This window comes from Hemicordylus capensis, chromosome 2, assembly GCF_027244095.1.
Source record: "Hemicordylus capensis ecotype Gifberg chromosome 2, rHemCap1.1.pri, whole genome shotgun sequence".
NCBI lineage: Eukaryota > Metazoa > Chordata > Lepidosauria > Squamata > Cordylidae > Hemicordylus > Hemicordylus capensis.
In genome coordinates this window covers 387,978,625-387,995,156 of record NC_069658.1, presented here as the reverse complement: position 1 = coordinate 387,995,156, position 16,532 = coordinate 387,978,625, and the positions used below count along the sequence as shown (strand labels likewise).

General features: G+C 45.4%; 1 protein-coding gene across 2 annotated transcripts in view; it reads left to right on the top strand.

Annotated features, from left to right (window-relative positions):
* The first annotated feature begins 1,637 nt into the window (after positions 1–1,637).
* Positions 1,638–16,532, top strand: part of NARF (nuclear prelamin A recognition factor) — a 34,276-nt gene continuing 19,381 nt past the window's right edge. The window contains exons 1-6 of one of the 2 annotated variants that reach the window (XM_053292062.1): positions 1,638–1,896; positions 4,109–4,235; positions 6,906–6,986; positions 8,738–8,881; positions 10,987–11,119; positions 13,986–14,120. In XM_053292062.1, the coding sequence (XP_053148037.1) occupies positions 4,209–4,235; positions 6,906–6,986; positions 8,738–8,881; positions 10,987–11,119; positions 13,986–14,120 (520 nt within the window). In that variant the 5' untranslated portion in view covers positions 1,638–1,896; positions 4,109–4,208. Of the gene's footprint in view, positions 1,897–4,071; positions 4,236–6,905; positions 6,987–8,737; positions 8,882–10,986; positions 11,120–13,985; positions 14,121–16,532 lie in introns of both variants that reach the window. The other variant, XM_053292061.1, reaches the window with a different exon arrangement.

Below are 16,532 nucleotides of genomic sequence, written 5' to 3'. Positions count from 1 at the left end.
CCACCCACTGAAATTAATTTAGTCATCTCTCATTTGTGTCAATGCTGCTTGGTCATGATCACCTGACTTGATCTGGATCCTGCTCTTAGATGTGCACTTTGTGAGGTGGACCTAATGAAACCCGTGCAGCTCCTCCAAAACTCGTTAAATTCGTTACATGGCAGGTGCTGGGAATGGGTTTTTTTTTAATGGTGAAAGAAAATGTGAAGAAGAGCAGTGGAGACCTGGCATTAAAAGAAAGGGGGTGATTCTGAGATGGCGGAGGGTGTGGGGCGTTGTAGTGGTAGATGCCTCATTTTCCTCGCTGGGGAGACGAGGCACTGTTCAGGGTGGGTGAGGCAATGGTGCACTTGACCGTGCTCGTAAGGTCGCCTGGGTCCAAGAGCTGCCACCACTGTGCTTGCGCACCAGAGTGTAGCAAGTGTTCCCCATCCTCTCTCACAATGTGCACTTCTGTGCCCCCCTCCCAACTCCCCTGCGGGAGCCAATCACACCAGCCTGCCTTTGGGGCCACGCAGCTCACGTGGTCCCACATGCTGCCCGCGCATACCTGCGAGGTGAGCCAAGGCGGCCCTCCTCCCTCCCTCCTCTGCTTAGCCCTCACCACGGCATGATCCCGGCCAGAGATTGTCCCCCGCACCCGGCGAGGTCATAAAGGGGACCGCCGTCCTCCACCGGCGGTGCAGACCAGGGGGTTACAGGGGGCAGAGGGACCACAACACCCCACCGATGCAAGAGGGAAACAGCGTTCCCTCTCAAGGCGCCTCGACCACAATAGGCAGCTGGGTTTCAATCAATCAACCTTTGGCTGCAAACAATGAGCATGCAAGAACCAGCAGCCCTTCAAGTGGCAGCCCTTCAGGTGGCATACCTTCCACACCGCATACAGTTTGAAGCTGTAAAGATAGGGAATAAAATAGCTGTAGGAAGATCACAGCAGCACGTGGAGGCAAGGGACAAGAAGGTGATACTCTTCCTCTTCCGTACCATGTGCAAAATTGAGGAAGTGAGTGCCATGATTGCAGTTGTTGGGGGGGGGTTTGACTCCCAGTCAGGGACCGGCGCTCAACCCTTCGGGGACCGGCAGCGGTCCCCGGACCGGTGGTTGAGAAACTCTGCACTAGACTATTATTATCATTACATTTATATCCCGCTCTTCCTCCAAGGAGCCCAGAGTGGTGTACTACATACTTGAGTTTCTCCTCACAACAACCCTGTGAAGTAGGTTAGGCTGAGAGAGAAGTGACTGGCCCAGAGTCACCCAGCTAGTCTCATGGCTGAATGGGGATTTGAACTCGGGTCTCCCCGGTCCTAGTCCAGGACTCTAATCACTATACCACGCTGGCTCTCTAGACTAGACTAGACCAGATGTTTGGTTTTAAAACAAGCAGGACGACCAGTAGGAGAGAGCTGAGATTATTGTTATTATTATTTTCAAGACAAAAGTAAAGCTCGGCTGCTTAGGTTTCTTAGTGATATATAACTTTGGAGACTACCCTCCAGTCCTCGCCTTGATTCTTTCTGGTCCTCCCGCTACGTCTTTTAAGCACGGGATGGTGTGTGAGAATATATACTTCCACGTTTGTGCCGCAAGGGGGAGCTGTCCCTCGTATTTCTACGCAACTGCTACAGACTACGTGACAGCTCTCAGGTCTACAATGAACGCTTGCAAACGGCAGGGGAGGAGGGAGGACAAACACGGCTACCCCAAAAATAGGAGGAAAAAGAAGAGCGTTTACATCCTTCTTAGGGACCGTTCAGGATCCCACACTTGTGGCCTGGATTTTTTGTGTGCATCTCGTGATTAACCGCGTGCACCAATCTTTTGGGCTGTGGTGGTGATATTTAATTTCTCCTCGGGATGCCGTTTGTGACTTAAGTGAATTATGCAACAAGGTACTGTGATCTCCTTCCCTTTTTCATTCCTTTGTATGGACTGTATTTCTGCAGCCGCCGCCGCAGCTTGCTCCTGCATGTCCGTGTGTGCTCATGTTATGGTGCCTTTCCCCCCTTTCTTTCATTCTTCTGCATTTGCAGGGGAGAAGTAATGACTTGCGGTTGCAACAGTAAGATTGTATAATTGTTCGTTTTATGCAGAGCTTGCAACGAAAAACGCTGAGGATGCTGTGAATTTGTGCCGCTTTCCATTCCAAAGGATCAGAGAATCCAGGACTCCCTCAAATTGCCACACGCAGAGTATCATTTTATATAATCCCTGAGATAAAGTGTACCAGGGCTGGTTGTTGTTGTTTTTAAAAAGGCAGCTATTAAATACTTTAGCAGAGAACAAGACCTCACAGGAAACAGAAGAGAGCTTTCTAGCTGGATTATTTCGGGGTAGGGGAGTACATTATGTGGTCTCCCTCCTTGTGATCCTAAGCATCCTTGAAATCAGTAGGTCTTACTTCCAAGTAGATGTGTTTAGCACTGGGCTTCTAAAGAGAAGAGCGCTGCAGTGCCCTGCAGACTGAGGTGTCCTTCACATTAGATGTGAGTACTTCCAGTAGATTCCCCGAGGGTGGTGTTCATATATTATGGTAACGTTGGGACTGGCCCTTCATCCTATTAAGGAAACCAGGTGTTACTCCATATTTCTAAATATACAGACGTTCACAGCTTGTCATGCACATGTTACATTTGCCTGAAGATTGGTGTTCCAAGATGTAGCCACTGCATTGATCTCTTGGTTCAACCAGGCACTCAACCAGCTTCTAGAGATCATTCACAAGTGGTGGAAGAAACTTGGCCAGAGAGCTGTTGTAGCCTATTTTCATTGTAAGACAAGGTTGGATGGCAACTGCCCCTGCTGAGTGGGATGTATTCTGCTACTCAGTGCAACAAAAGTGCACCACGTTTGTTGAAGCCCTGAAATGTGTGTGGGTACTTAGGTATGTCCCGCATGCTCGCTGTAGACTCTTTAGAAATGGCTCTGTAGAAATGGCTCTTTACCACTGACCCACATTTAAAAAACATAGATACTGCTGATCTGTGGAATCTGCCTTTTGGAGCTATGGTGTTCTGAATTTAAGGACAGCAATCATGTTTGATGAAACCGTAAGGTGAAATACAGGAAGATCTCTGGTAATCCTAGGCATTTGTTAGTAGTATATATGTAGCTGCCCATTCAGGACAAACAATACTGAAAGAAATGAGTGGGATTAGGAGAGCTACCATAGCTCAATGGTACAGCACATGCTTTGCACGCTAAAGGTTCCAGATTCAGTCTCCAGATAGGACTGGGAAAGACCCATTTCTGAAATGCTGGAGAGCCGCTGCAAATCAGTGTAAGCAATACTGAACTAATAGACCAATAGCGTGACTCAGTCTAAGACAGCTTCCTGTGTTCACATGGCAACTTGCCTCATGCTTTGGAGCACTGACACCTGGGAGAAACCAGCTGATAACCCATGTGATGGTGAACAAAAGGCATATAGATGTATTTAACTATTAGGATTTCAACATTCTACATTTTGCAGGTCAGCTTTGCAGTTCGTGTGAGAATGAACTAGCCCTAGTCTTGAACAGGACACAATATGAATAGTGTATATCCAAGGTGACCTTTTGCGTGCACATCATTAAGAATGGTTGTGCATTTCCCTGACTCACTGTCACCTCATGACTGAACTGGAGAGTTTGGCGTTCCTCTCTGCTCTCTGTGCTCCAGAGATGTGTAGCTACTACAAGATCAAAGAATAGTCTTGGTTTCCATGGGAGGAGAAGCAAGGTGTTGTTTTACAAATGGTGCAATAAAATAAAAATTGCTAGGGTTAATGATTGACAGGAAAGCAAACATCCTGGAATATAACAGTCTTTCCACGTCGGATGAGTCTGTTCTGCAATGTTGGAGGATTAAAACCATCCCACTTTCAAAACACATGATCCTGTAAAAGACCCGCCCATTTAGCAATAACTGTCAGCTGAGCTGAGCAGTCAAACAGACTTGCCTTTCAGGCTTTTCATTGGTCCCAGAAAGTCCCATTCAAAGAGAAGTATAGTTATCAGAGGGCTGAAAGGCACTGATAGCAATAAAGGACAACCACCATCCCTCTTGTTGTACCTTTATCATTTCAGGGAACTGAACATTAGGGACGGCTGCTTCCTCTTCCAGATCTCTTTCATGCAAGAGACAAGAACCAGCAACCTATAGAAGGAGACTCAGTTTAGAAAAATTAAAAAGACACCAAAGAAAGTAACACAAAGACCCACAAATGAAGTGTGAGAATTGCACCAAAAAGGTGAGTAGTTTTCTTATAATTTATGTGATCCTAGAGCTGCAGTCTTATGCACACTTATTGGCAGGTCGGTCCACTGAATGTGTCTTACTTCTGGGTAAATGTGCATAGGATTAGGCTGCACAGTTGCAATCCTATGCACCCTGAGAGTAAGTCCCATAGAACTCAATAAGTATTATTGAGTCAAGGTTCATTGGATTCTAATAACAGTGTCAGTTACAAGTAACCAATTTAGTTAAAAGGGTTTTGTTTTCAATTTCTCAACCAGAACATGACTAGGCTGTGATGTGGGGCACTATGAACTTTCCTCCTGGACAAAACACTCTATAATAATAGAGTGCTAGATCAATTTTGCATATTCTATATACATGGGAGCGTTGGGGAATTAACTGCATTATTTTTGACATACAGTCTGAGTAGCCCTTTTGCCATTACTTTTCAAACAATTCTCTTAGCTTTTAGTCTTTTCAGTTAAGTACAGCTTCCTAGCTCTATACACTAGCATTGTGGCCTGGGGCTGTACCCTGTCTAGTGGGCTCTCAAGAACTGTCTTTGTTTCCTAAATGTGTTTGGTGCACCTTGGGAATTAGGCACTTGTGCATATAGTAGCTTGATGGTATGCCCTAGTTTAAGCCCCTGACTTAGTAGCATCTGGTCCAGTTTGTCAAGGCATCTACGGAGGACACACTCTCTGTTTGGAAAACCATACCTTAAATTATTTGAATTTACTGTGACCCAGAAATTAGAACATAGAATCACACAGTGAACAACAAGGGCACATGCACCAACAGATTCCATTCGAATGTAGTTTCTGTGGTCATTAATAATACTCAGGAGAGTATGCCTGTAGACTCAGTTTTCATTATTATTAGAGAATGACCTGCTCCAGAAGATGCTGTTCTGGATTATATTCCTTATAGCGCGGTCTGATGCAGAATTAGGAACACCTGAGTCAATTGATTTCAGGCACACCTAATAGCTCTACAAGGGTTGGGCTGATAGTTGTATTTCAAATGTTTATATGTATGTTATACAGTAAAAGTAAAGTGTGCTGTCAAGTTGGTGTCAACTCCTGGCGACCACAGAGCCCTGTGGTTTTCTTGGTAGAATACAGAAGGGGTTTACCATTGCCATCTCCCATGCAGTATGAGATGATGCTTTCAGCATCTTCCTATATCGCTGCTGACTGATATAGGTGTTTCCCATAGTCTATGGGAACTCTATGGGTTTTCCATAGAATAATCATTCATGATGATTATTATTCCCATAGTCTGGGAAACATACCAGTGGGGATTCGAACCAGCAACCTCTAGTGTGCTAACTAGTTATATGGTAGACACATACAGATCTTAAATGGTGATTTCAAAATTGATTGTACCCATTTCTCACTGTGGTTTCCATTCTACAGGACTTGCCTTTTTCCATTGACTTAGTCAAAGGCTTTGGATGCTCCCCCCACTTTGAAAGCGAGGTTGTTGATTAATAATTATCCATTCATGATGATTATTTATTTATATCCTGCCCTTTCCTCCTAGAATTTTAGGGCAGCATATGCAGGATTATCTCACTTAACCCTTGGATGTCTGGCTCTAAGTAGGCATCCCATTCTAGGAATGTGCACGAATATCTTCGGCGCTGGCAGGGGTAGTACTTTAAGGGCGAGGGGGGTGTACTCACTCCTTCCGCCGCATTTCCCCTGCCAGTGCTCTGTTATCTTTAAGCCCCTCGGGGCGGCAGCGTTCATCCCTGGAAGTAGCAAGTGCGTGTGCGCCCATCGTGCACGCGCACGGCAGATGGGTGCATGCACGCAACGGGTGCATGCGCGCTCACTACTTCTGGCCACTTCCAGCCAATGGGGAAAACGGGGTGGCAGGGAGGAACGCTGCCGTCTCAAGGGGCTTAAAGATAACAGAGCGCCGGTGGGTGAGTAACCCTCCCCCACCTTTAAACTACTACCCCCATCGGCGCCAAAACACCGAAACGCCCCCCCCCCAGCGCCGAAACACTTCAGAGGCCTTTATAATGGCCTCCGAAACATTTCGGGCACATGCCTATCCCATTCTGATAAACAATCAATACTGTATTTACCTGAATCCAATAGTGGTTTCCTCCCACCCACCCACCCTTAAAAAAAATAAAAAATTGAAATCAGTAGATTGTCTTAAATTCAGAGTCCTGCTGCTCTTGAATAAATGTAGGTATAAGCTGTATTTAACCTCTACTTTTTGAAGGGGTTGTCATGAATTCAGAGTAGTCTTCAGTTCAGGTTAATATAGTATATACCCTATATACTATATCATACATACATGGATTCCTGTTACTTAATTTTTATTTTTTTCTGTTTGGGGTCAGAAATCCTCCCAGACTTTAAGGCAGAATGTTACCCTTGCCCTGTCTGTTTTTCCTGCTTTCTCTGATGAAATTTAGAATGAGACTTCTTAAGGTAGGGCATTAATATATATTTTTAAAATTGTTCTGCAAAGCATCATCTCCTACCTAAACCACAACAATATATCAAGATCTACTTGTCATTTGGCCTGTAAAAAAATATACTGGGGAAATGGAGCTCAGACAGAATGAAGGCATGCTCAAAAATATCCCCTTATCACATCCCAAGCTCTTTTGAGCAGTAATTTTGCTTCTTTTGTGACTAAAACCTATGATATATTGCAGGAATGTAGCAAAAAACAGAAAAATGACGACAAGCAAAATACAGCGGCTGATGTTCTCAACTCAAATAATGAAAATGAAGAGGTAATACTGCTTTTTGTTAATCTAATCATATTGACTCAGATCCAGCTGAAGTTAGTTGTGGCAATTCCCATCTTCGCTTTGCTCACCTTCCCTGCAGACGATTGGCAAAAGGTTGCTGAGAGCTCTGTCTGCGCTCCCACATGATCCATTTTCAGAGAACCGGGATGACGCGTCCTGGCCTCCGGGTATCCCACAATGCACCACATGCTAAGCACAGTGCATTGGGGAATTCCCCCAGGGGATGAGCACTCTAGGCGCTCATCTCTGTGTCTCCTCAAGCTGAATGCAGCTTGAAGAGACACACGCAGGAAGCCCGGGTTAAGGGAGCACTTGCTCCTATAACCCTGACTAGGTTCTGAGCTAAAAAGCTGGGCTAGGCGTCGCTGCCCCATCAGGATTGGGCACGATCCCGGCGATTCTCACACGCAGCCTAACCCAAGCTGGGCTTCCCTAGCCTGGTTTAGGCTGCACATGAGAACAGTCTCGCTTTCTGGTTTAGCTGAGTAAGGTTTCTTATTTTGTGTCCTACAATATACTAGTTCTACAGAATTCTTGCACATATTTTTTACACATATTTTCTACATTTTTCTGAGGTGGCAAACGTGTCTCTTAATTTACTCATATTGTGAAATCAGTAAAATGTTGTAAAACCAGTAAAATGTTCTGAAATTGTTTCATCTAGCAATAGACAAGCATAGATTCACTGGGATGTTTTGTATTTTTAATATTATAGTCTACCCCACAGATGTTATGTGTACACAAACACACACACACACACACAGAGGAGTGTTGAAGATGATTGTAAGAAGGTTTTATGTATCATCCTCCAAATTCAATCCATGAGGTATTAGGGTCTTGAGTCTATAGATCCAAATATTTTCTTGTTTATTCAGCATCACACGATGTGTATGTTGCTCAGCAGGAAATATTTCTATATCAGTAGGCTATGGTTGCCTGAATTATAATTTCTGGCAACAGGTTATTCCGATTTCTTCATTAAGATATATGCTGTTTATCTCCTGCTTTTTAAATGAAACCCTCAACTGAATTTCCCCCACTGATATAAACATATGAATATAGTTAAAAGAAAATCTAAAAAGTAAAATGGCAATTTAAAAAGCAGAGCAATAAAAAAAAAGAAATCAGAGCAACAGGTAAAACCAGTTGATTTGGAAGGGTTTGGGAACATGAAAATTTCATCTGGTGCAAAAAGAACGCAAGTGTTCATGCCAGGGAATCTTCCTGCGGAGGGCATTCTCAAAGGTGCCACAAAAATGTCTGAATATGACATTTACTTTTTCCACATAGTCCAAGCTATGTGGAAAAGTTTGTACCCCAAAGCACAAACTTTCCGCTTGATCCTCTGCATTCTTGCTTGGAAGTAAATCCCATTAAAATCAAGTAGACCTAACTTATAATTAGACAGCTTGAAAAGATCCATTAATTGGCATTTATACATTCCTCCAGCTGTTGATGAAGTATACTAGGTGCACACTCTTCTGTCTCCTCCTGAAAAATCCAACTACCATAGCCTTTGACTAATGGGGACCTTAAAAAAGAATCAAAGATCAGCAATCCCGGATCAAAACTTCAACCTTTGATTAGTCTCTAGTGCTTCACTTCTGACAATACTTACTGCTAACAATCAGATTAGCCACACACAGAAATCTTGAAATGTGCTACATTTTTGGGAGTAATAGAGCTACATAGATATCCTTTTTGTTACTAAGATTGTGTTTTTCCATTTTCAGATAAGTGAATACCATAAGCTGGCTAATGCCAAAATTTTCCTTAGTGACTGCCTAGCTTGTGACAACTGCATAACTCCAGATGAAGCAGTCAGAGTTTTTCAGCAGAATCAGAAGGAGCTCTTCCATGTACTGAATCTTAACAAGGTAAAAGAAAGAGTGAGAGAGCGGGGGAGAAACTGAAAGTTCCTGATGCAGTGAACCAACTATTTATTCTTTTGACTTGTTCCCTTTCCATTTTTAAAATTGATTGCTTCCCTGGCTCATTCTGCCTTCTCTGGTTCACATTGATTCACATTCTCTGGTTTCACTTGATCTCCTAGGAACTTTCCTCCCAACTTCAAGACTGTCTGCATTTCTCTCATGCTCAAAAAACTCAGGATGGTTTGCGGCTTCTGGTCAAATATACATTCAGTTTACCTGGGCTTGTTGCATAGTGGGGCTATTCTCACGATTAGCAAAAATCAGGCTAGGGGAGCTTAGCCCGATTTTTGCTAATCGTAAGAACCACCAGGCTCGGCTGCAAGCCTGGTGGTTCTTGAGCGGCTAACCCACTCAAGTAGCCCGCCCCTTGGCCCGGGTTTGTGGAGCGAGTGCTCCGCAAACCCGGGCGATTGGATCATGAGTAGCCACGGCACGGCTCCGCAGTGTGGCTACTCACGAGGAAACCCCCGGATGGGAGGCGAAAAGCTGGCTCCGGGGGTCTCTCCAGCATGCACTGTGCGCTTGCGCACGGTATGCTGGAGCTTGCGGTGGCCAATTGGCCCCTGCTCCCCCCAGCCCTTGCCAGCTCCATCACGGAGCTGGCAATCGTATGGGAAGCTGTTCCAGCTGCCCAGGGCTCCCTTCCCACTCACTGCCACAAACCGGGTCTCACTGATTGTGAGACCCGGTCCAGTTTGTGAAATGGCCCCTTGTTTCTCAGCAGAATAAAAGCCAAAGCTGTAATAATTGTTTATTGAACTGCCATATGAATTTTGAGCAGAATATAAATGCAGACATTTGCTGCAGAATACTTTTTCATTTAAGGCACGTGAGAGATTATATAGATTCTGTTCTTGATTAAAAGCTGTGCTCAAAATTCATAGGACAATAATTCTTTAGCTCAGTTCTTCAGTAAATTACTGATCTTACCTGTGTCTTTTGTTCTCCCACTGGTATTACTTGCTGTTGCATGAATAGTCATCCTGTTTTGTTGTTGTTGTGTGGGGTTTTATTTCTGTTCACTCCATGGCAGGATGTAGTAGGAGGAAAGACAATACAGCATTATGATCATTGGCTTACAGCCCCATCCAGTATCTTGCCTTTAATCCTTTAAAAGTTCAGAAGAAAGCGAATCTGGAGCTCCATCCCCATAGAACTGTACTGTTTATCTCCCTGGCAGGAATGGCTTTCCTTTCCCTCTCTGTCTTCTTAGTAGAATTCTGTGGGTCAAACGACATATATATTTCTTTAAATATGCAAAGTTTTTAAGCTTCCTGGGCTTGTTGGCTAAGCAAAAATCTGGATCACAACCACAGCATAGGGGGATGTCAAGTCTTTCTCTTGCCACAGTTTCAATCCAGCCTTCTCGCATGTGCTGTTTACCATGAGAGGAAGGTCCCATTGGTGCTCATGGAAGCTTCCTCCTGGGGTAAATAGCTCACAGACCACCCTCAGTCTGGATCAGGGCTGTGGTGTGCAGGGAAGGGAAGCTAAACCTTCATACATTGGAGTCCCCATGCAAATGTGTGTGTGTGTGTGTGGTGGTGGGGCTCTACATGTTCTATTTTTGTTTACAAATGGCTCAGACTGTGCATTTAAAGTAATACCTTATGTGGCCTTGTGTTTCCTTGGCTGGGCTGTGCTGGCAGCTCAGCCCTCCTTTGTGGTGTCAAGGCAAGGACAGAAAGAAAGCGAAATAACACCAGTGGCCACTATAACACAGTACTGTGCTTCTGCCTGGAGGAATGAAGTGGTATACTGTGACAACTTCCAAATGGGGGATCTTTCTTTTCCTGATTTTAAGTGTGTGTGTGTGTGTGTCTGTGTGTGTGTGTTGGGGAATGAGAAAGAGAGACCGGCAGCTTCCTTAGCATAGTGCCCACCACATTGATGTCCTAAAGCATGAAGTGGGAGGGAGGAGCTGCAAGGCATGCTCCCTGGAACCCTACTTGAAAGGCTGGATTCGGAGGCTGGCTTCTGATGCATAACGTATCCTCTGCGCCATTGCACTAATCCACTTGTCTGTTTTGTCATGTATTGTTTTCCAGAAATGCGATACCTCAAAACACAAAGTGTTGGCAGTCTCTATATGCCCTCAGTCCCTGCCTTATTTTGCTGCTAAATTCAGTCTCTGTGTAAGCGAAGCAGCCAAGAGGCTTTGTGGTTTCCTCAAAAGTCTTGGTAGGTTGGTTATTATGGTGAGAGAAAAAACAAACACAGTAGGGTTTAAAAAATAAAATAAAAATAAAAATCACTTCCCTGGCAAACCTTTGCATCATGTGCCAGGTCACAAGCTAAGATTGTGAAATCGCTTAGTAGGAGATTCATGTATAGCTGTTTCCAGAATTGTTAACACATTATGATATAACAGGGCACTTAAGGTAGACCAGAAAGGGTGAGAACAAAGCATATCAAATCATTTCTTTGTATTGTTCATAATCAGGGAAAATAGAAGTCTGCAGTGCTGACTAGCAGGAGTATGGAATCAAGAGTTGTAGCAACAAACCTTTGAGCCTTCAGAAGATTCTGGAAGCCCTGGGCAAATGTATGTGTGGGGAAGGGAATCGGGATTGTACCTGCTGGCCCTGCCACCTCATCCCATCCCATCTCCATACATTTGAGGTGACATCTGCTCAGAGTAGGATTGTCAACTCTGATTTAAGCTATTTTTGGAGATTTCATTTCCCAATAATCACAGTATCAAGTCATTAAATTTCAAGGATTGCTTTCAGTGGTCTCCTGGAGATTGATGCTGATTCCTGGAAGGCTGGCAACCCTACTGGCATTACATCAGCATAGAGAGAACTATTGAAAAGATCAGATAGTATTTGACCAGTACAGCATAAGAGTGTCTCGTAGGAGTGTGCATGAACAAAAAACCATGGTTCGGTTCGAATTCAGATCGAATTCAAACCGAACCGCATGTCTCCGAACTGGTTCAGCCGAACTGGCCAGTCCAGTCCATTTTGACCAAACCAGTTTGGCAGTTCAAGCAGCTCTACTTGTAAAGGGGAATCTGGTGAAGATTCCCCTTAACAAGTAAATGGGTGGAGGGATCCACTAAAGGCGGGGGGGTGGAGTGTCAGTGGCAAGAAAAGTCGTTTAAAGTGCTTACTGGCGCAGCTGTTGGTGTTGCTACTGAGCCCGCCCAGCACAGCCCAAGTGCACAGCGACCCCTGCTTAGCAAGCCACCCACTCAGCAGCAGTGTGGTTCCAGCTCCCGTGCATCCACGGAGGCTAGAACTGTGCCGCTGCTGTGCAGGCGGCTTGCTAAACAGGGGTCGCCGTGCGCTTGGGCTCTGCTGGGGGGTGGGGGCAAGAGGGGCACCGGCAGCCGCGCTGGGGTGTTAAGCACTTTATAAACGCTTTTTATTGCTGCTCCCCCACCGTCCGATGCCGAACCAGTCCACCTGAACCGGGCTTGGTTTGTTTCAGTCATGGACTGAACCACCCTTGGTTGGGTTCACAATCGAGCTGCTGAACTGGTCCAGTTTGAGGCGAACCAGTTCGGCATCAAGCAGTGTGTGTACTCCCCCTAGTGTCACAGCCCAGTCTCAACCAGCCCTGTGATCTTAAACGTCGAGTTCAGATCATTTTTGGAACCTATATACACTGGAGAGCGGGCATGTACGTCTCTATATTTCTCCTCCCCACCCATACATGCATCTGTATACAGGCTGACCATCTACCAACGTTGAGAATCTGAACTTAAATAAATACCTGGCCTAGGGAGTAAAGTAGCAGAGTAAGGAAAGGTGTTGATAACTCCAGCAGAATGTCTCTAGGTCATAGTGCAGAGGAGATTCTTACATGCCGCCAGAGGAATTTTGAAAGCTTTTTACTGCTTTCAGGTTTCATGCAGTGGAACAGACAGGCTCCTCTTCTATTTAAAGGAACTTGCCAGTTCAGCCAGGTGACTGGCTGTAAAACTTTCAAAACACTTCTTGCAGTACGTGCACTTTCCCATCACCCAATCTATGGCTGTTTTTAATTGCTGCCTCATAAACCAGAAGGGACTGGACAGAGCTCCTTCCAATGGCGAAGAATAGGCTACTTCCTCCCATCCACCTTCACGACCCCAAATCCCTGTTCCCCATTTTTCTTGGAATCATGAGACCTGCACAGCCCCGCAGAACATAATGTGCTGGGTGTGCCGGTCATGTGCGTCCCGACGCCATGCACAGTCTGCAGGGAACAGCACTGCAGCTGTGTACGGCCTTTGCTTGAGTGAGCGCCATGCCTGCGGTGGGGTGGCAGCAATGCAGGAAAGGACCTGCTTACCTGCTCCTTAAGGGAACTGCTCCCTGCCCCACCTGAGCCTGCATGAACAGTTCACACACATCCCTACTGACCACAGTCTAGAGAAGTACTCAGGCATGCCCAAGAGCCTTTTTGACTTCCTGTTTTTGAACAGGAGACCCTCATCCTGTCCCTTCATCACAAATTGCTTCTGAAATTCATAGACAGCTGCTGCTTTAAGAATGGTTCTCTTTGTTGTAGCCTCTGCCTATAATTCTGTTACAATAGCCTTTTTGATCAGTGTGGTAAACTGCATGTGCGTTTGTGTTGTGTTTTTGGGGTGTGTGTGTGTGACATTGAGGTCATTCACACAATCAAAAACTGTGTTCTACCCGGGTTTGGAAGCTGTGTGTGCTCCCAGTTTTCAGTTGTGTGGAAGAAGTTAGGAGGAAACCCCGGGTAGAAGTGTGTCCTACCTCGTTTCCACACAATCATTTCCACCCAGGGTTTCCTCCTACCTTGCTTCCACACAACCGAAAACTGGGAGCACACACAGTTCCCAAACCTGGGCGGAACACAGTTCTTAATTGTGTGAATGACCTTTTTGTGTCGCTTTGTGGGGGGACTATCTGTAGGAGCATGAGTGCAAATTCATCCACCCCTAGCTTTGATTCTGCACCACATCTTGATTTTTAAGCATCTTGAAAAAGCTGAAGAATGTGTAGAACATTTGAAAGAAACAACTATATCCCCCACGTTTCATTTGGTTATGTTTCATTCTCTCTCTCTTTCCACTGTTTCTGCCTAGGAGTACATTATGTCTTTGACACCACAATAGCTGCTGATTTTAGTATTCTGGAGAGCCAGAAAGAGTTTGTGCAGCGATACCACCTTCAGAATCAAGAAGAGAATGCCTTGCCAATGTTTGCTTCAGCTTGCCCAGGTGAGAAATTCCATCTCAGACACAGTGGTTGATATCCTCACACACACACACTGGACATGCCGCAAAGGATGTACACCAATAGCAGCTCTGCTCTCGCTTGTAGTGTGTGGATGCTTACATGGGAGAAGCAGATATTTGCTGATCTCCCCTTCCTCCAAAAGCACTCTTTGCAATGTGTAATTTGGTCGCTGACAGCTGCGCAACCTTGCACATTACACAGAGCACTTTCAGGGGAAGGGGAGATCAGTGAAAATGTTCTCCCTGTATGAAGGACTCGCACTTCAGAAGTGGGAGCAGAGCTGCTGCACTTTGGCTGTGTGCCAAAACATGGGCATGTGTTACTTCAGGTGTCAGTCAGGATCCAATGGTCATTGCTGAGGTGGATATTCTTTGGTCTGTTTGGCATGTTGAAAAGAATGAGGCCTTGAAGCTTATTGCTGTTGAATTTTCTTTATCTCCTGCTTTTCTTGGAGATGAGCTGTGTGCTAGAAGAGTGGCACACAATTTTAAAAGCACCGCAGCAGAAAAATCTCTTGCCTTGCCATTGAGAAGGCTGACACCATATTCACTTATGTGATGTTCTTTTGCAACTGGGCTGGTGTACAGCCCCAGAGTTTCTCCAGAGTGAAATCTTAGTTCACTCTCATGCTGTTGATTCACATTGTTTCCAATGCAATGTACACATGGTGACCTTTTCTCCCTCTCCCTCAGAAGCACATTTATTGGCTGCAGATGTTTGCTTGTCACATTTCTATCCAGTTTTCCTTCCATGATGGAACTCAAGGCAGTATACATGGGGTTCATGTGGTATCCCAACCAGGCACTGACCAGACCCATACCTGCCTAGCTTCAGTAAGGTTGCCATGTCACATGTCTTCAGACTATGCCCCGGGACTGAGTCATGCTAGATTAATGTCTGTTGATCGGGGAGAATGACTACTGTTTCTTTTCCTCTTATCTTCTTAGGTCCTTCCCCAACCCTTCAATAAATGAAATGTAGTCAGAATAGCACAATTGTGCAACCCCCTAGGCACCACATATTTCTAGACAATCAGTGACATTGGCATGGGGTCTCTTAGTGCCACAGTAGCTGAGCTAACAAATATGCAAACTTAAACAATTGCATAACACTGACATCATGTTTAAAATCCACACCCAAATCAGAAATCTACCTGTAGTTCTCCTGGAAGGAGATTAGCGTGTTAAAGGGTCCCTTATTTCCATTTTTGTCATACCATTGCGTAGATGAAATGTACTAATTTCCAGAAACAGGTTTTAGATATAAAACCAGAAAAATGCAACAGGGAGCACTGCAATAGGTTGACTTATAAGACTCCAGTCCACTCTAGATAGATGCCTCCTCTTTTGAACCAAGCGGGAGGAGATGAGGAAATGAAGGGAGAAGACCTTCCATGGCTGCTGGGAGGGTGGCCGGGGGGAAGGCAGTATAGCACTTACCTTCCCCCCAGACAATCCAGCACTGTTCCAAGTCACGTGGCTTGCGCGCCTACACGATGGACAATGCCACGAGCCACACAGCTGCCTGGAGGCTGGGAAAATGAGTCCTGGCCTCCAGGAATCCCACAATGCACCGCATAATGAGTGTGATGCATTGGGGGATTCTCCGGGAGTTGTGTGCTCTAGGCCAGGAATTCTCAACGTTGGGTCCCTATATGTTATTGGACTTCAACTCCCATAATCCCCAACCAAAGGCCACTGGGGCTGGGGATTATGGGAGTTGAAGTCCAATAACATCTGGAGATCCAACGTTGAGAATCCCTGCTCTAGGCACCCGACTGTGCACACAACCCCAGCGCTCGCGCCCTTAAACCTGGCTAAAGGCCAGGGCTAAAAATAGGGTTAGGTGGTGTGGCAGTACCAGGATCAGCCCTGATCCCGGACCTGCACACAAGCAGCCGAACCCAGGCTGGGCTACCATAGACTGGGCTAGGCTGCTTGTGAGAATAGGCTTTACGAAGATGACAAATACCTATATACCACTAACAAAAAGTTAACAAAAAGTTCCCAAAGCAGTTTACATGGAAATAAATAAAAATGGCCCCCGTCCCCAAAGGGCTCACAATCTAAAAAAGAAACATGAGATAGACACCAGCAACAGCCACTGGAAGGATGCTGTGCTGGGGATGCATAGGGCCAGTTGTTCTCCCCCTGCTCAATAAAAAGAATCACCACTTTTAAAAGGTGTCTCTTTGCTCAGTTAGCAGGTGGTTCAGGTTTCTCCTTGATACAAGAAAAATTGTATTGTGAACTATCTGTTTCCCCTTTCCTCTTCTTTTGCTCCCACTAGCTGTGCGTGACATGCACAGAGGAGTACAGGCTATGGGCAAAAGGAAAGGAACATTAGTGCTATCACAGTCAAGTCCTCAGTACTTTGGCTTCCCTGCTGCAGCA